Here is a 23,836-nt window from a genome sequence, read left to right on the forward strand (position 1 = left end):
TACGAATATTGCTTATTGCATATTTACCCTCCGAAAATCACTATTTGTAGAAATAATCCTCAAATCATCTTGTTTTTGCATGAATACCCCACCCATTAGATTTTCCAATGATGATGTTAATAAATAACCGATTTAAGTGTAAAATAGATTTATTAGACTTTTACATTAATACCCTTAAAAATTTATATAAAAATGTAGTTCTTTTGAATACAAATTGAATGCCAATTCTTTTAAAGCATATTAAAATAAAGGGTAATAATGTCAAATGATGCTTAAACCAGTTACTTACTAACATCATTAGACAAAAATATATATGTTGACCCAATGATTGATTTTGATGAGTAAAAATATTTAAATGCAATACTAATAATTGTGTTTTTGGAGAAGTTAATTTGTTTTATAGGGAGCACAATGAGCTTGAACATTTAAAAAAGTATAGAGAAGCTTAAAAAAACAAATTCTAAAGTTGAGAAGTATTTGAAGTGTTTGAAAAAGTATTTGAAGTATTTTGGAAGCTTTTGTAATGGAGTCAACCCCTACTTGACTCCAAATCGACTCTCTCAGAAAAGACAGAACACAGAAGTTTCAGTGCAAGTCTTCAAGCGGACTCTTTAACTACGAGCCGACTCCCACTTAAGTCAACCCCCACTTTATCCCGAGACAATTAAACTGTGGCTAACAGCAATAATGGCTAAATCTACAGAAATTTAAATTTATTTCAAATAGTTTTTAACTGTTAGTTTTTGATCCCCAATGGCTAAAAATGACTAGTCTGGCTTCTTTAAAGGATTTAAAAGCTTCAAAACATAATCAAGAGCTAAGAGAGTGGATCAAAGAGAAGAAAAAAAAACTCAAGTTCTTGATGAAAGCATTTAATATTCTTGAATAAGTCAAAAAGAGAATAATTAAGTATAATTAATTGAGCAAGCTTCCAAGAGAACATCCTCTGCAACCATTGAAAATCCTTTCATTCATTGAAGAAGAAAAATCAAAGCTTCAACGAGCATTCATCATCGACTTCAATTGAGGTTCAACGAGTTTTATTCTTATTGTGCTCTGTCTTGTTCTATCTAATTTTTATTGTATATCTTGTTTCTTTATAAGTTTCATGGTATAGAAACTAATCGGATAGGCTTGTCCAAGTCCGTAATTAGACATTGTATTGACTAAATCTAGGAATGACTTAGTTGAAAAAATTTTGATTGATTTTCTATGCAAAATCAACTGAGTTAATTATGAGCATACTAAAATAATCGGTTGTATTGATTGTGAGCCTGGTTAAAACAATCATAGTGCAATCAAGAAGATTATAGCGAAATTCTCAAGTAGGGAGACTTGGGGCGTGGACGTAGATGCTGGATTTAGCACTGAACCACTATAAATTATTGTGTTTGTGTTGTTTGCTTTAGTTCTCATATTGTGTATTGATTTATCATTTATTTTGCTGCACATATTTATTGCTTCCATTATACACTTAATTTACTTTAATTGAGCACATACTTGGCTTAAAATTGTAACAATTTTTGAAAAATCCAATTCATCTCCCCTATTAGGTTATCTATCAGGACAATAATAACTAAAGGAGCATTCATGCAAAATAGCATGATTTAAGCGGTATATATATGCAAATAATGATTTTCAAAAGGCAAATATATAATAAGCCATTTTTGTAAGAGTATATATGCAAATAACCAAAAAAAGGCTCCATATCAAGTGATACCTAGTCATACCTAGCCATACAGCACATGTTGATTCCTACGATATGCATATTGTGTCACACATGCACCCACGCATAGCATGGTTGGCATGGACCAACACCCAAATCATAGGTTTTCAGCATGAAACAGAAGCAAGTACTTCGTAGGTGTGAATACTAAACTAATATCAGCCTGTACCATCATGTATAGCAATGATACAGTACAAAACACGTCAAGATTGATCAGTAATTTTAACATGACATTCAAATATCAAAGTTAAAATTTTAACTAAAAGGTACTGAAATAGGAAGATATATATTTTTTAATTTTAACATTTGAGATCCTTATCATATACAATACTAGTTAGCATTAGTTGGAAAGCCAGATTTCCATAAAGTGGTGTCATGAACAGTTACATGCATTGTAATGTGTTTATAAGTATTAGCACATTTTTCAATAATTTGATTTTGATGGCACATGGAAAATGTTAACATGGATATGTAATACCCTAAACCAAAAATCTTATAGTTGCACGGCTATTTAAGCATGAACCAAAAACAAAGGGAAGGCCTTAAGCCAGCACGTGTGTTGCATGTGTTGGAAAAACATGCTGGGACACAGGAAAACAGGGGCCGAATGAAGAAGACTCCTGTTAAGAGTTTTCTTCTGATCCAAAAGAGGAGTCCCAACTCTTCTAAAACTCAAAATTTTTCACTATAAATTGAAACCCTTTCCCCTCTACAGATTTCCATCACCAAGATTCATCCTTTTTCTCCCTAATCGTTCTTCCAAGTTCTTCTCTATTTGTTCTTGGTTTGAAGAATTTTGCCACGGTTTTGAGGTCCCAAGATCTCTAAGAACCCAAATATTACCTTTAAGAAGTTCCTTTTTAATCTCTTTTAGAAATTTAGACTGAGATTTTGAGTTTTTATTTGCTGTCTTTTGAAAGAAAAATTGGGATTTTGGAAACCCCTATTCTACCATTCGTTTTCATGATTTTTTCGACTGTTGGTTGCCGTCGTCGGTCATCGGACCTGGCATGTCGTTGCCGCCGCAGCTTCTTCGGCATCATGGTCGTCGGCCGGGAGTGGACCTCCCTTGCCTTGCGAACAAGGGGATCAAAGGGTCCCCTATTCCGTGGAAGAAGGAAGAGGGAGGTGGGTTCCCTCTCCCGTGAAGAAAAAAAGAGGAAAAAAGAAAAGAAAAAGGAAAAGGAAAGAAAAAAATAACTAAAAAAAAAGAATCTCTCTCTTCTCTCTCCCTTCAGTCTGAACCCTTGCTTTCTCTCTCTAGAATATTGGACTTTTTCTCTCTAATTTCTCTCTACAGACTTTCTCTCTCTAAATTTTTTTTTCTCTAGATTGATTCTCTCTTGATGGATTTCTCTTTTGAACTTATTTTTCTAAGATGAGCCCAGTGAAGGACTTCTTTTTTTGATGATTTTGATCGAATTTAGTGAATGATCTGATCCTAAGTGGGATTTTGATTTGGAATTTATTTAGATCTAATTCTGAATTAGAATTAAGGCAAAAATATAATTTTGAATAATACGCACTGAAGAATCTCTTAAAAGTTAATCGATATGTTCGCTTAGTGGTCTGTGAAAGGTAAGTAATGAATCTTTTCAAGATATTTCATATTTATTTTGAAAAATAAATAATTATTCTTTAAAATTATGTATGATTTATGAAATTGTATTTTAAACAAAAAGTGATTCTAAAATACTATGATTGATTGATTATACATATGTTCAGTGAAAATTATGATATGTTATGATACAAAAGTTTTTTGATACAGATCGAATTTATGCTCACAGTCTATGTTTCAGTGGGCTCCGCCAATGGAGATTATACGTTGGTAATTAGTGGGCCCTGCCAATGGAGATTATACTTGGTACTCAGTGGACTCTACTAGTGGGGGTTGTACGCTAGTATTTAGTGGACCTTACTAGTGAGGGTTGTGCGCTGGTATTCAGTGAACCCTGCAAGTAGAGATTATGCGCTAGTATTCAGTGGACCCCATCAATAAAGGTTAAACGTTGGTCATAGTCGTGGCTTTTGAGTTATAAGTGTTTTGATTTGAATCGGATTTATAATTATATTGTATATAAATATTTGAAAAGATTGGATTTGCATTGAATTAGCGTGAAATATATTTTTATATTTATTCACAGCATTGTTCTTAAATATTATATAATATCTGAAATATCTAGTTGAGATATTTGTTACTTACTGGACTGTCTAGCTCATTACCTCTCTTTTTATTTTTTTCAGATTCAGATAATTAATTGTGAGTGTGGATAATAATGTTGGGACAAAGCTTTAAGAGATGAGATTTAGCTTTATCAACTTCATTGAACTTAGATCTATTATTTTATTTTTAGTGAAACTTTATTGGATGTAAGACATTTGATTTAGTTATTTGAATTAAAGTTGAATAATAATTATTTGAATTTATTCTACTGTGATGTATTGATATCGTGATGAGATGCCTTGTATGCTTATGGAGAGTTCTTCATAAGTATGCGACGGTTGCCATAGCCTCTGGCTCGCGATCTTGGGTCGGAGGCATGACAATTAATGTGGGATCAGAGCATAAGTAAAATTATGACACATTGAATCAGATATGAGTGTAGACGGATAGACACAAGGGACATTGGGACAATAAATTATATTAATTATGATATGACTTAGAAACCTAGATTTGACATAAGTGCATTGATGAGTGCGCAGTGGAAGCATAGTGGTTTGAGTTATTTTCAAGTTAATGAGAACAATAATTCGATTTGAAAAATGTTATAATGAAGGATTCGATTTAGAAATTTGGGGATTGACTATGACTTGAGAGAAAAGTACTGCATTTTGAGGACTTAGCAAGAAAAAAAAAATTCGAGGATGAAATTTCTTTTTAAGAGGGGAGAATGTAATACCCCAAACCAAAAATCTTATAGTTGCACAGATATTAAAGCACGAACCAAAAACAAAGGGAAGGCCTTAAGCCAGCACGTGTGTTGCATGTGCTGGAAAAACATGCTGGGACATCGAAAAATAGGAGCCAAACGAAGAAGACTCCTATTAAGAGTTTTCTTCCGATCCAAAAGACAAGTCCCAACTCCTTTAAAACTCAAAATTTTTCGCTATAAATTTAACCCCTTCCCCTCTACAAATTTTCATCACCAAGGTTCATCCTTTTTCTCCCTAATCATTCTTCCAAGTTCTTCTCTATTTGTTCTTGATTTAAAGAATTTTGCCACAGTTTTGAGGTCCCAAGATCTCTGAGAACCCAAGTATTACCTTTAAGAAGTTCCTCTTTAATCTCTTTTGGAAATTTAGACTGAGATTTTGAGTTTTTATTTGCTATATTTTGAAAGAAAAATTGAGATTTTGGAAACCCCTGTTCTACCGTTCGTTTTGATGATTTTTTCGGTTGCTGGTTGCCGTCGCTGGTCACCGGACCTGGCATGCCGTCGCCACCGCAGCCTTCTCCGACCATCATGGTCGTCGGCCAGGAGTGGACCTCCCTTGCCTTGCGAACAAGGGGATCAAAGGATCCCCTATTCTGTGGAAGAAGGAAGAGAGAGGGACGTGGGTTTCCTCTCTCGTGAAGGAAAAAAAAGAGAAAAAAAGAGGAAAGAAAAAAGAAAAGAAAAGAAAGAGAAAGGAAAGAAAAAAATAAATAACTAAAAAAAAAGAGTTTCTATCTCTTCTCTCTCCCTTAAGTCTGAACCCTTATTTTCTCTCTCTAGAATGTTGGATTTTCTCTCTCTAATTTCTCTTTCTATACTCTCTCTAGAATTTTCTCTCTCTAGATTAATTCTCTCTCTTGATGGATTTTTCTCTTGAAGTTATTTTTCTAACATTAGCCCAGTGAAGGACTTTTTTTAACGATTTTGATTGAATTTAGTGAAGAATCCGATCTTAATTGGAGTTTTGATTTGAAATTTGTTTAGATCTAATTCTGAATTAGAATTAATGTAAAAATATAATTTTGAATAATAGGCACTAAAAAATTTCTTAAAAGTTAATTGATTTGTTCGCTCAGTGGTCTATGAAAAATAAGAAATGAATAATCTTTTCGAGATATTTCATATTTATTTTAAAAAATAAATAATTATTCTTTAAAATTATGCATGATTTATGAAATTGTGTTTTGAACGAAAAATGATTCTGAAATACTATAGTTTATTGATTATATATATATTCAGTGAAAATTATGATATGTTATGATACAAATATTTTGATACAGATCGAATTTATGCTCTCAGCCTAACTATATTTCAGTGGGCTCCATCAATGGAGATTATACGTTGGTAATCAGTGAGCCCTGTCAATGGAGATTATACATTGGTACTCAGTGGACCCTACTAGTGAGGGTTATGTACTGGTATTTAGTGAACCCTGCCAATGAGGGTTGTGCGCTGGTATTCAATGGACCCTACCAGTGAGGATTATGCATTGGTATTCAGTGGACCCCGTCAATGGGGGTTAAATGTTGGTTATAATCGTGGCTATTGAGTTATGAGTATTTTGATTTGAATCAGATTTATGATTATATTGTATATAAATATTTGAAAAGATTGGATTTGCATTAAATTAACATAAAATATATTTTTATGTTTATTCACAGCATTGTTCTTGAATATTATATAATAACTGAAATATCTAGTTGAAATATTTGTTACTTACTGACTGTCTAGCTCATTATTTCTTTTTTTATTTTTTTCAGATCAGATAATTAATTACGAGCGTAGGTAATAATGTTAGGACAGAACTTTTAGAAATGAGATTTAGCATTGTCAACTTCATTGAACTTAGATCTATTATTTTATTTTTAGTGAAACTTTATTGGATGTAAGACATTTGATTTAGTTATTTGAATTAAAGTTGAATAATAATAATTTGAATTTTATTCCACTGTGATGCATTGATATCGTGATGAGATGTCTTGCATACTTATGGAAAAAGTTCTTCATAAGTATGCGGCGGTTGTTGCGACCTCTGGCTCGCGATCTTGGATGGGGGGCATAACAGGATACCTCCCACTAAAAAAAATTTGAAAGTAGTTTAAATGATAAAATACTGCTTTCCCTAGTGTAACAAAGTGCTAGCATAATATAGTCAAATACAAGTCATTGAGTTGCAGAAGCACAATAGTACTGCACTCCAATCCTTATTGATGTCTATCTAAAATCCTAAAACAATAGCCTAATTTGAGTAGATAGTCTGTCTTGAATACCCAGAAATATTGCAGAGAAAATCATTGAAAATTTGCAATGCTGGTCATGGTCTACAGAGGTGGCTTCTTTGTGTCAGAGAGGTTTGATGAGGCCATAGTTATTGCGTATATGTCATTCATTTCTTCACATTTAAAATGGACCTCTTATAACTGTTATGGTACCTTGTTAAACTTTTCAACTGAATTTGCAAAAACATTCTTTTCAAATCAAGAATAAAAGAAGAGAGGATATAAGAATAAAAAAGTATCCAATTGAATGTACAAGATAAGTCAATAAGAGTGTGAATTTAGAGTATGTTGATTTATTTAATTTTCTATTAAATCACATTTTACTTATCTAACATAGCCTTACATCACAGGAGATTAGTCTTGCAGTTTTCCATACCTCGTAAACTCCAGGATAAAGCCATAACATTGTTGACCAGAGTAAAGGTTTCCTGCATGGTATATTATAAGAAAGAGCTAAGCAGTACTCATAAACCTTCATGGTATATTATAAGAAAGAGCTAAGCAATACTCATAGAGCTCCTTTGAAGAGAGTATAAAGAGCTATTGGTTCAAAATAGCATGAAGTAAATAAAGTGAAGGAAAATCATAAATTTAAGGGTGAAAATAGTTTTGTAACAGGTTTGCCGAACAATCCCGAACCACCCGATTCAGGCATGCCAGACCATATCGGCGGCCCACTGGGACGGTTCCACCATTCGAAATGAAATACCAGTGAGGACAGGGGGAGGGATAAGGAAAGAGAGAGAGGAGGTGGGGAGGCGAGGAAAAGGTGGGAGACCGTCAGGGCCTCTAGAGCTCCGCCTTCCTCTGAAGAGAAGAATATATATATATATATATATATATATATATATATATATATATAGAGAGAGAGAGAGAGAGAGAGGGGGAGGGAAGAAGCGGGAGAGGGCAAGGAGGCCAGCGATGGCTGTCGGAGGGCTACGGAGGCCCTCAAATGAGCGAATTTTCCTCCCCGGCCTCCATTGGATAGAAACAAGAGCAGATCAGCCACTCCTTCAATCATCCGAGGGCCTCCGCCGCCCTCCGACAGGCACCGTCAGCCTCTCCACCATCTCTTTCTCTCTCTTCCTTTCTCCGATTTTCCCTCTCTCTTGTTCTCTCTGCCATGTCGGTTCAGGCCTGACACGGAATAGCACGGAAGCGTACCAAACCGTGCTGCCAACCGGCTGGCACAAGCATAGTGAACTTTGATCTTGTTGAATTGTGAGGAACTAATTAAAATTAATTTGCTTCCTATTAGCCTAGAAGCTGTGAGCTAGTCATTCACCTTGCAGAATAGACCTATGATATGTTCTAAAATCCTCTTTTATTGACAGAACCCACCAAGTTTGGGTTGCATAAACTTCAATCAATGGTGAGGAGCTGCTGCTGTGTTTTCACAGATATTAACATCCATTTTTCCTTATCTAATAATAGACTGAAAGCAAAAACTGAGCAGACTCTAATTGGTGTCCTACATGAGCTAAGGTTTGATAATAAGCTTTTCATGGGTGATCTGACCTGCATTATGTTTTGTATACCTAACTAGCATGCATGTACTGCTGAAGTATCACACGAGGTTAAATGTTTTACAAGAATATGCCAAATCTTTTTAAGGCTGGATGACTGTATTTTTTCACGAAGACAAAAAATGAATGGTCTAAAGATACATATGGATGCTGATAGATAATAAGCTAGGTAATCGAAATGTAATCTTTTCTCAAATATCTTCTGGGTATGCAATCAGAAACTACATAAGCTTAGAAATATAGCATAACCAAAAATTAAATAAAAGTAAAAAACATATATATTCAATCAATCATTATGGAGAACTAGGTACTTGATTCGTCATCTTATTCTTAGGCAGGGCCTCAATGGAGTAAAAGCAAGAAGCAAATTGGAACTTCTTTTGGGGTGCAGCACAAATTTGGATCTTTACTAATCAAATTAATGGTGTTTCATTAATGGAGAGCATCAAGGCTGCTAACAAGAAGTCAGATTGCAATAAGAGATTTACAGCTCTCTCACTGGGAAGCTATTGAAAATTCCAAACTTCATGTTCTACCACCAAAATTAGTTTAATCGCAAAAGAACTGTTTCTGCAATTTTCAGCCGGTTGTTTTCAGGCCTATTTTCACCAAAGTCATTTATAGTAGCATCAACCAACTTTAAAGCACTAGCCATTGTTTCAGCAAACTTCAAGTCACAAGTAGGTTGCTAAGTCAGGTTTTGATATTTTTGGGTCATTGTTATTTCTTAAGGCTTATGGGAAAGGGCTAGAATCAAAAAGATCATGTTCTTGGAGCTTCCAAAAGGCCCAACAGTGAACTGGCAGGGTTAAATTTAGGTAAAGGTCAGAATTTTTCTTTTATTTTACATATTCCAATACACCAAGTCTTGAAGATAAAGAATTGGAATACTAAGTTGGATTCTAATTTTTGGAGATTATCGGATGGAGTCCTTTTTCACATAATTATTTTCATGTTGCTGTGTTCTTTTTTGTCTTCCTTTCTTCTATCTCTAGCCATCTGCATTATTTTAGCATTAGAGCTTAAGGTAATTGCACCATTATATCAAGGAGAATTCACATTTTAGCATCATCATTCTTGATGGTTTTCCTTGTGAGATTACAGCAAAAAAAAACAAGCACAATCAGCACTCCACTGAAGTAAAACTTTGCTTACCCATTAGGCAAAGGGTTTTTTATTTCTTGGTTCCACTTCATTCTTACTTCTTCTTTTTTCCAATTTTATTAACTTAAGCGAACTCTACTTTGATAGGTTGACCTATTTGATACAAACGCTCCACAGCATATGAAATATTAGAGGTGAAAAATATGCAAAACTATGGCAAGAAACTGAAGCAGGCCTACTTTGGGAACTTCACTAGCCCAAGACTTCCAGACCAAAGCACAATGGGCCAATCCCAAGTTCACTAGAACTAACCTACGCCCAAGCCCACCAGCTAGAAGATTCTAGCAACTACTTGATAATTCATTGCCAGCCTATTTACAACTATCACTTAGGTAATAGCTAACAAAATGCTAATTGGCACCAACGTTTCAAATCCTGGTGGGATAGAGGAAGTTCCGTGTGTCCCAATCTGGACCTTCTGAGAAAAAAAAAAAAGCAAACTAGGTCAGAGGCAGGACCTCAATCCCTGGGAACATGGGATGCCCCACCTACATCCTACCCAATAATGTGGGGACCACGGGCAAAATGCATGTGGCGCAATTGTCCCAACTCCCATTCCTCTTGATGTGCTCCCAGAGAACATCAGAGAGGGAGATCTGGCGGGCTTGCTGTTAGATATCGAGGGCTTCAATTTCTTTGACATCATCATTGTCTCTCCGATTTGAGAAAAACTTCAAATATCCAGGGCTTAGAATAGGGTTTTATCACTACATATCAAGGGTGGACCAAATTAGGGAAGAGATTGAATGCGCCAATTGGAGAACAAAGGGGAAGATGGGAATTTGCTTTGAGGAAGGATGGGCAGAGGGTTTAAGATGGGGAAGATGGGTCTGGGGGTATTAATGAGACAGTGCCACATGAGGGAAAGGCTTGTGGAAAGGGGCATGTGTCCCTTCACTCTCTAGTACCTTTTTTTGGGTATTTATCTTTAAATACTTTAGTAGTTTTAGTTATTCTTTTATAAGAAAGTTGATGCTCTGCTTGATTGGTTAAGGGAGAAGATTTAAAATTTTGAGCACGTAAGTGCACATAAGTTCAATCCCCAACTCCAACATTGATCTCTTTCCCCATAGAGATACATACATACATATATATAATATTATATTTTATATTATACTTTTTGTATGGGCACTTCACTTTTGCACCTTTTTATATTGTGGCTCTCATATATCCATATTTGCACCTGCTTCAAGCTACTAAGGTCCTAGACATTAACCCAGGACCCAAATCAAAAATTGTAACCTTATAGTATTCTATAAAAGGTAAAAAAGATAAAAAAATAAATACAAGTAGAGTTGCACAGCTTACGACCTTATAGCATTCTACTTTAGCCATGTATATTCTATTTTTAAAATTATGAAGCATATAAAAGATTATTATCAAAATTTAGTAAGAAAAATCAATAAATATAACAATGTAAGTATAAATATTTTTGTACAGCACTTAACTTGGAGCACTAAATAGGGCTAATTTACCCTAAATACATTGTTTTTGAAGTCCAAATACATTTAAAAAATAAAAAATAAAATCTCCAAGAAAAACTTAAAAAAATAAAAAATAAAAAAATGATATCCCAATGAAGTACTAGGATGCTTGATCAAGATGGCTGCTAGGATGGGGCAGGACATGGCACGTCTTATTTCATGGAAAATCATGACAACCCATGAGATTTAAAATGTTGGTTGGCACTTTTGTAAAACAACTCAATACCAACCCAACCCATTGACAACCATGACTTGGTTGCTTTCATAATACTTTAATTACGAACCTCCTCTATAAAATGAGGGTAGATATCTTTTGTAAAGGCATGTTTTATGTTCTAAACAAAGTTACTAGTTCCTGAAGTTGGTTCAATGCTAAGATATTGGGGCAATTCCTTCTTTACAAGGTTTGGTTCCTACTAGCCCCAAGACATCTACTACGCCAATTTTGGTATTAGAGATAGGTTCGAGATGGCAACATGGAGTAGCAAAGCCTAGAGTAAGGTTTATCAGAGAGGAACTTTTGCTCATGATTCTTGACAAAATAGAGAATATGGAGCTCCAAATGCAAAAGATGAGGTCATGGAATTGGCTCCAATCAAAAAGATGGTGCTAAAGATGCTAACAACAATGCTGCAGCTTATCAATACAATGAAGAAGCTGAAACTTCAATCAGTAATGAAGGAAAGCAGCCTGCTGGGCCTACCACAAGGCTGCTACCAGAAATCAAATTCACAATCAAGCACCCCAAGAAACCACAAGTGATAAGCTGTGCCAAGTACTGGTGAAAGAAAGTCTTGAAAAATATTTTGTGGGAGATATTATGAAAAAGGTTCGAGTTGATGTACCAGACTTTGGTAGCAACATTGATGCTCAAGCTTTTGTTGACTGACTTGAAGCAATTGAGGAATATTATGATCGGTAAGACATGACTGACAAAAGTAGGGCTGCATTTGCAAGAATGAACCTGGGTGGCCATGCTAAAGTTTGGTGGGGAAATTCAAACCGAAGGTTCCACAACAAAAGGCAGCCACCGGTAACACTTTTGGGGGGAGATGAAGATGCATCTCCAGGAGAAATATCTACCATTTGATTTTTAGGAATAACCTTATGATCAATTTGGTTACTTTTCAATGAGCAAATCTGTCCATGATTGACTACATAAGAAAATTTGATGACTGACTATCATGTGCAAAGTCATAGACAATGGAAGGCAAACTTTAGATGTTTTGAAAATGGGTTAAGGCATGAAATTCAAAAGAGTTGTCTACTATGAGAATCTATGGCCTTGAGGATGTTGTTCAAATGGCCATAGAGGTGGAGAAAGACAAAACATTCGCTGTTCTGAAGGCTCTTAATAATCGACTCGGTGTCAGCAGCCTGAAATCCTATGGATTTGGGTAAGTCTTCCAAGCCAACTTTAAATAAAAAAAATTCCCATCCTAGAATATCAAATCCACGACAGGTTGCTGAACTACAGGGAAAGGGAATCACTGCTGAACATTCAAAGAATTGCAACAATGCAGATAAATTCTTTAAGCATGGAGGCAAGGGTTATTATGCCTTCAAAAATCCAAGCAAAAATTTGTACAGGTAGCAAATAAAACATAGAAGCAGAATGAGAAAATGATGATGTTATGCAAAAATCATGAGAATATACTGATGAGGAGGAAAGCAAGCAAAATGATATGGTGTTTCACTTGCTGGTTTGAGCCAACATGCTTGTGTAGTTAGACAAGTTTTGATAACACTAAAGGCAGAAAACAAGGAGGTTTTGCTTCAGATGGCTATCTTTTTGGATCTTTGTTAAGAGTGGTGACAAATTTTGTAAGCTGATTATTGATGGAGCTTAGCTACATGAATGTGATATCTCAAGCTACTATCAATCGATTAAAGTTAAAACCTGAACCACATCTGCATCCATACAAGATTACATGGGTAGATGAGACTACCAATCCGGTAACTCAATATGCTCTTGTTTCTAATTCCAGTAGTAGTTATAAAGATGATACTTGGTACAATGTCATGCCTATAATGTTACATTCTTCTCGGCCATCCTTGGCTATATGATAGACATGAGTACCATTGCAATAGGACAAACACCTACTACTTCATGTTCAACAAGAGGAAAAAAAATTGCTTTGAAACCTATGTTAGCTGAAGAGTTGAAAAAAATTAGCAAGGTGAAGCCCAAGATTGCTGGGTCAACTAAAACCTCAAATCCGCTTTCTAAGAAATCAGATCTTGCAAGAAAGGAGACAAGAATGGCGTATGCTATAATCTCAAAGGAAACAAATCCCATGGCAGTTATAACATCTTCAAAAATGCCTAAGGAGGTCCAAGAAGTGCTGATTGGTTTTTCATAATTAACTCCAGAAGATTTACTTGACAAATTAGCACCCTTGCTTGATGTTCAACATGCAAGTGATCTAATTCTGAGATTATACCAGATCTTCCAGCATATCATATGAATCCAATGAAATATGTTGCATTGAGGAACTAAGTAGATGAACTACCAAGGGTTTCATACAAGAGAGCTCAAGACTTCAAGTCCTTGCGCATCACCTGCTTTTCTTACACCAAAAAAGGATGGAAGCTGGAGAATGTTTGTCGATAGCAAAGCCATTAATAAAATCACTATCAAGTATCATTTTCCAATTCCAAGATTAGATGGCATGCTAGACATGATGGCGGGATCTTCGTTCTTATCAAAAATTGACCTACAAAGCATCTATCATCAAATAAGGATCAGATCTGGTGATGAATGAAAACAGCCTTCAAAACTAGGAATGCTTGTATAAGCAGCTTGTTATACTGTTTGGTCTCAATAATGCTCCTAGACCTTCAAGGGGTTTATGAAATAGGTATTTAAACGGTTCATTAGTAAATTCGTTGTCCTCTATTTGGATGATATGCTTATATACAACAAAGAGCAGATCTCTCACTTATGAAAAGCCATGAGAATTTTGTGACAACAGAAGCTATACATCATTATGGAAAAGTGCTCATTTATGTATTCTAGCATTGCCTTTCTTGAATTTGTTATTATCATCGAGAGAAATTGCAGTTGATCCTGAAAAGGTAAAAGCTATTCTTGTCTAGCCAGTTCCCACCAACATAATATAAAGCCCAAGCTTTCATGGCGTAGCCATTTATATTGAAGATTTATCAAGAATTTTAGTACTATTATGGTGCCAAGCACTAATTCAATGAAAGGGGGATGATTTATTTGGTCAAACACAACAAAAGCTTGGAAACAATAAGAAAGTTGATCGAGACCCCAGTACTTCGACTTCTTGATTTTTCAAAGCTCTCCAAAGCAGAGTTTGATGCTTTAAAAGTTGGCATTGGTGGTGTTACCTATGATGAAGAACTATATGCTGTTGTGCAAGTTCTATATTATTGGAGGCACTACTTGATTTCTTAGGAATTCATGCTTTATTTAGATCACGAAGCTTTGAGGTGTCTCAATTCTTAAAAGAAGCTTAGTTTCGGACATTGGAAGTGGATGGAATTTTTGCAAGAATATCATTTCAGCTCAAGCATCGTACTGGTATTAAAAACAAGGTTGTAGATATACCAAGCAGAGTAGTATATATATTTCATTCTATCTTTATTTAAGTATTGGGTTTAATCAACTCAAACAAGACTATGCTTCAAGCAGAGATTTTGGTGTCATTTTTGATACACTGATGGCTGCAATTCAAGATGCATACCCCTATTTCTCTAGATAGACAGGTATCTCTTCAAAGATACCCGTTGTGCCTTCCCAACATTTCTTTATGAAATCAACTGATGGGAATTGCATGCTGGTAGCAGCTGGCACTTGGGTGTGATCAGACTATTGCGATGGTAAGGATTGATTCTACTGACCAAGTTTAAAGACACGATGTGGCACAAATTATTCAACAATGTCAAACTTGTCAGCTGGCCCAAGCTAGAAAGCACAACAACGGGTTGTACTTACCACTTCACATACCACATGAGCCATGGAAAGATATACCTATGTATTTTGTCCTAGGCTTGTCCAAGACACATCAAGGACATGATTCTACATTGGTGTTGGCCAATAGATTCTCAAAAATGGCACACTTTCTCCCTTGCAGCAATGCTTAATGTGCTACATGCGGCGATAATATTTTCCAAAGAGATCATCTATCTTCAAGAGCTTCAACAAACCCTTGTATCAAAAATAGGGGCACCAAGTTTGTGAGTTATTTTTTGCCACAATCTATGGAAAATGTTAAATATTAAGCTTAAATTCTCTTCTAATTTCCACCCTCAAAAAAATGGCCAAACTGAGTTTGTCAACAATAGTGCAGGAGATTTACTTTATTGACTAGCTGGGGATAGATTATTCAGTGAGATTTAGCATGACAGAAATTTGCTTATAATAATTCAGCTAATTGGTCTACAAGATGCACCCAGTATTAGCTTGATTGAAATTCAGCCTTGTCACCCAATTAATCTTGCTGTTTGCCTTCTGATGTAGGACTAGTGTTTGAGGCTCAAGGATTTGCAAACATATTAGAGAACTTCATGATGAAGTTCGTTGCAAGTTTGCCTTGAACAATGACATATGTAAGGCAAGGGCCAAGCACCTCTGCTTAACATTTTCTACAATTTCAGATTGTTTTTGGTACTTTGGAATTCCCTCTTGTATCTTCTGAAGTTGAAGCGGGGCATGCTGCTGCTACTTGCCATGCAAAGTGCACTTATTATGGAAGATATTGTAGCACAACCAATCCTCTTAGTCGGCTACCTCGATAGTATTAAGGTTGCAGTGGACCATCAAGGATTTACCTTGATCGACATGCACTACCTCTTCCTCGCTCGAAGTTTCCTCATCCCACTTGACTGGCTGATCTTCTTCCTCCTCTTCTGCGCATGATTATTCTTTCACCAAAGAGATAAGCTTTTTATTTGGGTAATCAGCTGCAATATGCCCAAATCCTTCGCCCTTGAAACCAAGATTTTAAATCCTGTAGAACAAAGGTATTCCAGTTTCTTCATAGAACGAGATGCCCCGCTATCCCATTCCATCTCAACAGCAATCCCAATCATACATCCCGATGAATATCATCCATCTTTCTCCCCTTCTTCTTCCCTTTCTTTCTTTCTTTTTCTCTCTTTCTTTCTTCCTTCTTTACTTTCTTTTCCTCTACCTTCCTCTTTTTTCTTACCTTTTTCTTTCTTTTTCTTCTCCTTTCCTTCCTTTCCTTCTTTTCTCTTTCTTCTTCTCTTCTTATGTTAATGGATTTCAGAGTTCCAAGCTCGTTCTAGTCCCATTTTCTCATAAGAACGGAATAGGACGACAAGAATGGAACAGGACGACCGGGACATAAAATCTTGCTTGAAACACTTGAGACGTTGGAGGCAACAATGTTGGAACGGCCAAGGTTGCTGAAGATGCCCTTGTCCTCCTGAGGTGGTTGGGAGGTGCTCACTTTGGAGGATGCTGACACCTCAACACGGAACTCTCCCGATTGGAGGCTCATCTCTGTACCTTGGAAAGAGTGAATTATTTATTTCTAATTGTTCCTTCTTGATTTTGGTTGCCAATTGTATCACGTCGTTCAATGTCCAACAAAATGACTTGCTCAATTTCAAACTTCAATCCTCCAAGATGTCGTGATATAGTTTGTTCTTCGGACTCCTTAATGTCACATGTCATGAGCTACTCGAATTCCATTGCATGCACTTCTATGGTCATGCCGTATTGCTGAAGATTATGGAGCTTAAGAAATTTATCCTCACAGTAATCTATAAGGAAGAACTTACATTTGAGTTCGCAATGCATCTTGTCCCACGTTTGGATCTTACCACATCTTTCATACTTATGTCGTCGCTTCAGATTTTCCCACCAAATTGATGCATACTTCTTAGGCTTAATGGCGACTAACTTCATGCATCAATTGCTAGGAACTTTATTAAGCTCGAAAACTTTTTCAATGGTGTAGAGCCAATCAACGAACTCATCATGTTGCATGCCCTTCAAAGTTGGGGACATCTATTTTGATGTCGAAGTTGTGATGGTTGTAGTGTGGTCTTTATTCACATTGATGATGGTTATCTTCCTTGCTCGATGAAGACACTCTTCTATTGTAGAATGGATTAAAATCTTCCACATCTTCCTTGGAACGCTAGCTTTCATCATCAAAGGGCGCTCTATCAGAGTGGTGATTGGAACCCGAACAATGATGGTGTCTACATTGCTTTGTCGTTGTTGGAGCCACTGATTTTCTTGTCAATGTTGTTGAACCTAACGATGCAATTCATGTAATTCGATATCTTGCAGATCTTGCTGATGTTGAAGATGCACTTCTATATTGCAGCAGTGGGGCAACATCTTGAAACTATGCTTTGACATCAACTGCCACCAGGGAGGTGTTGAACCTAGGCTGAAAACACAAAGAAGGGTATGTCGGTGCAATCGATTGTGGTGAAGTGGAAACCCATTATGGCATGAATGATACAAAGAAGATGGTACTTGGAGCGGGGTGGATCACTCTCTATCAAGGCCTAAAACACCACCTTGGCAGACCACTCCAAAGATATATACAGCTCTCACGATGCTCACTCACAAACCCTAGGAATCCACCAAAAAGGAGATAGAGTAGAGAGAAGGCAAGGGAAGAATAGTTCCCACAATAAAATCTCCACTGATCAATAACTCGATATCTCAGGTATGATTACAAGAGAAGCCCCAACAAGGATACTTGTAATAGTACAAGTGGACTCTTTTCTTCAACTTTCCAATATGGATTCCAAGTCCTATTCTAATTCGAAAAACCTAACTATTAACTTTCCTAATAACACCAAAAGTTTTCAAAAAGAAAGTTCATAGAATTCAAAATTTCTAGAATTAACCATCATCAACTTTCCTAACTAAAATAGGAAAATAATCAATTAGAAACTAGTTGTGTCTGGAGACTCAGGTCCTACAACCCATGCTGCCGAAACTCGCAACCCATGCGGTGCGGTGTCACGTGCATCCAGTTCAACCTCCACCCACTCAATCAATCATAGATGCTCCGACATTAGATTCCCCAAGGAGTATACAAGAAGCAACACTCTAAGAGTGCAGGTTCCTTGAAGACATTAGAGAAAATCAGTTCTAATGCTTATGTCATGGAGCTTCCAAAAAATTTGGGTATCATACCTATATTTAATGTAGAGGACCTTACAGCTTATCATGAATCAGATGATAGCTCAATGGTTCAACCAAGAGCTCCACATCTACATTTGGTCCCAAATGAAGTTGAAGTTACTGAGGATGTGTGAACAGCCAGCATGTCTACTTGAAGTAGACGCTATCAAAAACTCCTTGTAATGTAGAAAGATCATCCAATATCCGATTGTACTTGGATTACTGCAACAGAGTTCCAAAAGATCAATACTAAAAAGTAGAAGAGGTACATTGCCATTCACAAGTGCTGTCAAGGTGGGGAGTGATGATAGAGATGCTTCACAGCATATGTAACATTATAATACGAACATATCTGCACTTACATAGCAAGAAACTGAAGCAGACCAAATTTGGGAGCTTTACTAGCCCAAGACTGTGAGACCAAAGCCTGCTGGTCCAGCCAAGATCCAAAGCCCATTAGCTAGAAGATTCTAGCACCAACTTTACAACTCATTACCAACCCATGGACAACTATGCTCAGTTAACGCCAACTAAGTGCTAGTGGGAACCTTTGTAAGCAGCTCAATGCCAACCTATCAACAACCATTGCTTAGATGCTTTTGCTATATTTTAATTATGAACCTCCTCTATAAGAGGGCAGATATCCTTTGCAAAATAAAGTTTCTAGTTCCTAAATTTAGTGCAATGCCAAGATTCTGAAGGAGTGATTCCACCCTTTACTGGGTGTGATTCCTAGAAGTCCCAAGCCAATTGCTGCATCACTATTCCACTAAGACATTGATGCAGCCTATAGCGCAGCGATCGTTGGGGAAAAAGAATGAAGATGCACGAAACAATGAAAGACGGGAAAAAGAAGAAGAAACTTTCTTCTCACGAGTTTTAATTCAATAATCTCTAAAACTGATTACAATGATGGCCAAGGGGCCTATTTATAGCGTAAAAATCCCAAGTCAACTAAAAGAAGGAATTTGAAAGAAAATAAAATATTAAATAAATCAAAAACAGACTTTATGTCGGACTAGAACTCTCGTGCGCTCCCATAGTTCTGTCAAACGATTGAATTAGGCTTCGAAATTTTCAGTGCCGGCGAAGCGGCCAGCCTCGTAGAGCTCCAAAAGAGCTTTCGGAATAGGATCAACTTAAGGATTCTGACATCAGATGACAAAGTTATGATCATTCTAGCTCGACAGTGTCAAAACATCAAGATACCTCGGATACAGTGATTTGAATACCTCGGATACAGTGAGCTCCCATGGATACCTTGAATTAGTGTGCTACCGGCATGGTTGCCGACCCAAACACCAAACTGAGGTACTTGTGCCGACCCAAACACCAAGCTGAGGTACTTGGAGCTGATCTATTTGCTGAGGGTCCCTATGACATCTACGTCATCCTCCCCTGACTGGAAAGAACTCATCCTCGAGTTGGAACCCTTCTCATCTAATGAATCATCTGCATAAGGAATTAGATGCTTCACATTAAACACATCAGAGATTCGAAGATGACTTGATAATTGCAACTGATAGGCGTTGTCATTGATCTTCTTGACTATCTCGAAAGGACCCATCTTGCGTTGGCACAATTTATGGTATTCTCCCACTGGATACCGATCGTTGGTCAGAACAGCCCACACATAGTTGCCGACCTCAAAAGTTATTTTCCTTCGATGCTTGTCTGCGGCCTCGTATTTGGCATTGCTGGATTCAATCTGTTGTTTGACTGACTGATGGATGGCTTGAAGTTCTTCAGTCCAATTTTCGGCCTTTGCACTAGGTCATCCTTTGGAAGTGATGGGAGCTAATCTAGAACATTGCTCGGAGTCAATCCATAGACAATCTGAAATGGACTATAGCCTATAGCCCTGTTCACCAACGATTGAATGTGAACTCAACCTGTGCTAAGGCCAAATTCCACTGCTTCAGATGCTCGCCAACAAGACTCAATAAATTTCCCAAGCTCCTGTTAACGGACTCGATCGGACCATCTATTTGAGGATGATAGGCTGAACTTAACTGCAAACTGATTCCCAAACTCCACAGGCTCCTCCAAAAGTGGCTCATGAACTTTGTGTCTCGATCAAATGTAATGGATTTGGATACTCCATGGAGACGAACTACTTTGAAGAACAGTTGAGCAACATTCGAAGCATCTATAGTCTTCCGATAGGTAATGAAGTGAGCCATCTTCGAGAATCTATCCACCATGACCATCACTGAATCGCACCGTCTCTGAGTCACAGGTAGATCCAAAATGAAATCCATACCGATCTCTTCCCATGGACAATCTAGGACAGGCAAAGGGGTGTATAATCCTGCATTCGTTGCTGTCCCCTTCGATACTTGGCAGACCCGACAACGATCCACAAATTTGATCACATCACACTTCAATTTTGGCCAATAGAATTTATTTTGAATTAGTGTGAGAGTTGTCTCTGCCAAAGTGTCCTTCATTATGAAGCTCTTGTACAATCTTCTTTTGCAAAGAGCAATGGGGAACACAAAGCTACACACCTGGAAATAAAAATCCATCATGCAACTGATAATCAGTTTGGGGATGAGAATGTATCTCCTATAGAATTCAGCCAAAGTCAGGGTCGCTTGCATAATGATCCTTCAGGGTATCAAATCCAATCACCTCCACATGAAGAACTCCTAGCAGTTTCGCTGTCCGGCTTAATGCATCCACCATCTGATTCTGAGCACCAGATTTGTGCTTCGGAACAAAATGAAATTCTTGCAAGTAGTTCATCCATTTGATATGCCTGCGGCTCAGTTTTTCTTATCCATTGATGTACTTCGGGACTTCATAATCAGTGTACAAGATAAACTCCCTCTTGACCAAATAATAACTCCACTGTCGATTGCACTAATCACCGCATAAAACTCCACATCATATGTCGAATAATTCAGCTTGCACCCTGACAACTTTTCACTGTGGAAGCAAACGGGCCACCCCTTTTGACTGAATACTCCACCGACCCCAGTAGAGAATGCATCACACTCCACTTCGAAGATCTTAGTGAAATCAGGAAGGACAAAGACATCAACAGAGGTGATCTTCAATTTGATTTCTTAAAAGCAACCTACACCTCGGGGGTCCACTAAAATAGTCTCCCTTTCATGCAGTTGGTCACTGGAGACATCATCGAAGAGAAACCACGTATGAATTTGTGGTAGAAGGATGCCAGGCCATGGAAGCTTCGGACTTCATAATGTTATGCGGCATTGGCCAATTCTGAATAGCCTGGATCTTGGATGGATCAGCCCGCAGCCCTTCGAAGGAGATGATATAGCCCAGGGAAGTTATGCTATCCGCCATAAAACTACACTTCTTGAGATTGGCAAATAACTTCTCTCTCCTCAGTATGCTAAGAACCTCCGTAAGGTGCAACAAATGTTCTAAAGGACTATAGATAAGTATATTATCAAAGTAAACCACAATGAATTTATCAATGAATGATTGTAGCATATGGTCATCAGCCTCATGAAGGTGCTTGGCGTGATGGAGAGTCCGAACGGCATCACCAGCCACTTATACAGGCCCTCCCTTGTTTTGAAGGCTGTCTTCCACTCGTCCCCAAGTTGGATGCGCAACTGATGGTAGCCACTCTTCAGATCAATCCTGATGAATATCTTGTCCCCAACAAGTTGGTCAAGCATGTCATCCAGCCTGAGAATCGAAAATCGATATTTGATGGTGATCTGATTGATAGCTTGGCTGCCTATACACATGCGCCATGAATCATCTTTTTTTGAAACCAGCAGAGCAGAAACCGCATACAGACTCATGCTCGAATGGATGTATCCCTTGTCCAATAGCTCCTAGACCTACCATTGCGACTCCTGATGTTCAGTTGGGCTCATGCGGTACGCCGGTTTATTTGGTAGACTCGCCCCAGGAACAAGATCAATGAGGTATTGTATGTCTCTTTCTAGTGGTAATTCTATAGGCAAGTCTTCGAGAAATACATTAGTAAATTTTTGAAGTATAGGACGTACCAGGAGTGAGATGTCATGCTCAGCTAAATCGCCCTTCTCCACCACTGCTAAAGGTAGCCGGCCTCCATTGCCTCTAAACAGGTGTGCTTCGTCAGAAAGTTGATGCTGGTCTCCGCCTTTAGTCTAGGTAAATCTTCTTCCTTCATCGACGCCAACGTGATCTTTTGATTATCCTTTTAGAAGATATAAGTGTTTCGACGGCCATCATGAATAACACCATGATCATACTGCCATGGCCTTCTCAAAAGTAGATGACAAGCATCCATTGCAACAACACACCATACCTTGTCATAGTACTTCTGTCCAATAAAGAACAAAACAAGATGGCGACTATCAACAATCACCTCACTCCCCTTTTGAAACCAAGACAGCATGTACAGTCGCGGGTGCTTCTCGATGGCTAGATTTAATTTTGTAACAGTCTCCTGGGAGAAACGTTTTCATAGCTTCCCCCATCTATGATGACTTTGCAGACTTTCTTCTCAATGGTGCAGCAGGTATGAAAAATATTGATCCACATCCAGTCCTCTTTTTCTTCTCTTTTGGGAGCAAGTAGGCTCTTTTGAATAACTAGAGCCTCTCCGTTATCGCCAAACAGCAAGGAGTCATCCTCTTCGTTATTCATTTCATCGTAAACAGACTCTTGTTCTTCCTCAGATGGTTCTCCTTCAATCAGCAGCTGCTTCCCGGATCATCCAACGGACATTTTACAATTGTTCCATGTGTCCAATTTCACCGCAATTGTAACACTACAGGTTCGATGATCCAACTGGAGTTGGATTTGAAGATCTTGTATCTACAATACGACCAGAAGGGTTAGTAGTATTGCGCCGCACATCCTCCTGATTTTCCATCGCTTGATTGCTTCATTGGGATGGATCAGATTTGAGTATAGGTCTACCAGCAGTTGCTCTTCAACAACAACAGCATAGTGGTACGTCTCTTTGACGATCCACAAGATCTGGAGCCTCAAAGCATCCTGAATCTGCAGTCGTAGTCCCCTCAGGTACCTCGCCACCATCTGTTCCTCATTCTCCGCAAGATCGTTCCTAGCCACGAGTTAGTAAAACTCTTCCATGTAATCATCCGCGGATCTAGGATCTTGTCGCAGGTTCTGTAGGCGCTGGTACAAGGATCTTGTCACAAGTTCTGTAGGCGCTGGTACAAAAATTGTATTTAGTTGAAGGATAAAAACTACTCCCTCAATGCTTTCTTCATCTTCTCCCAGTCTTGGATTTTTGGTTTGCCCCTATGCTCCCTGATTTTCTTCAACTGTTGCCACCATGCAAAGGCTCGACCTGTCAATTTTAAAGCAACAAATTTTACTTTGTTATCATCATGTATCTCTTTGTACTCGAAGATACGCTCAATTGGATCCAACCAATCAAGGAATACCTCCGTTTGCAGATCACCTAAATATTCAGGTAGATCTACTCTTATGGAATCAAATAGCGGATTGATCGTTCGAACAAGTCACCACGATCTTCTCGCCGCATGTGGGAAGATCCCAATAGAAGGGATATTCGAAATATGAAAACTCTCCTTCAAATCTGCGATCATCAAGTTCCGTCTCAGA

At 37.7% G+C, this 23,836-nt stretch overlaps 1 protein-coding gene across 1 annotated transcript in view; it reads right to left on the reverse strand.

The window, feature by feature from the left end:
* The window catches only part of LOC105042962 (protein PTST homolog 3, chloroplastic), a 45,497-nt gene that overhangs the window by 5,677 nt on the left and 15,984 nt on the right, over positions 1 to 23,836 (reverse strand). Inside the window, 1 exon segment of the mRNA XM_073256333.1 lies at positions 7,318 to 7,369. Within this exon segment, the coding sequence (XP_073112434.1) occupies positions 7,318 to 7,369 (52 nt within the window).

The sequence above is a fragment of the Elaeis guineensis genome, chromosome 4, assembly GCF_000442705.2.
Source record: "Elaeis guineensis isolate ETL-2024a chromosome 4, EG11, whole genome shotgun sequence".
In the NCBI taxonomy this organism is placed as follows: domain Eukaryota; kingdom Viridiplantae; phylum Streptophyta; class Magnoliopsida; order Arecales; family Arecaceae; genus Elaeis; species Elaeis guineensis.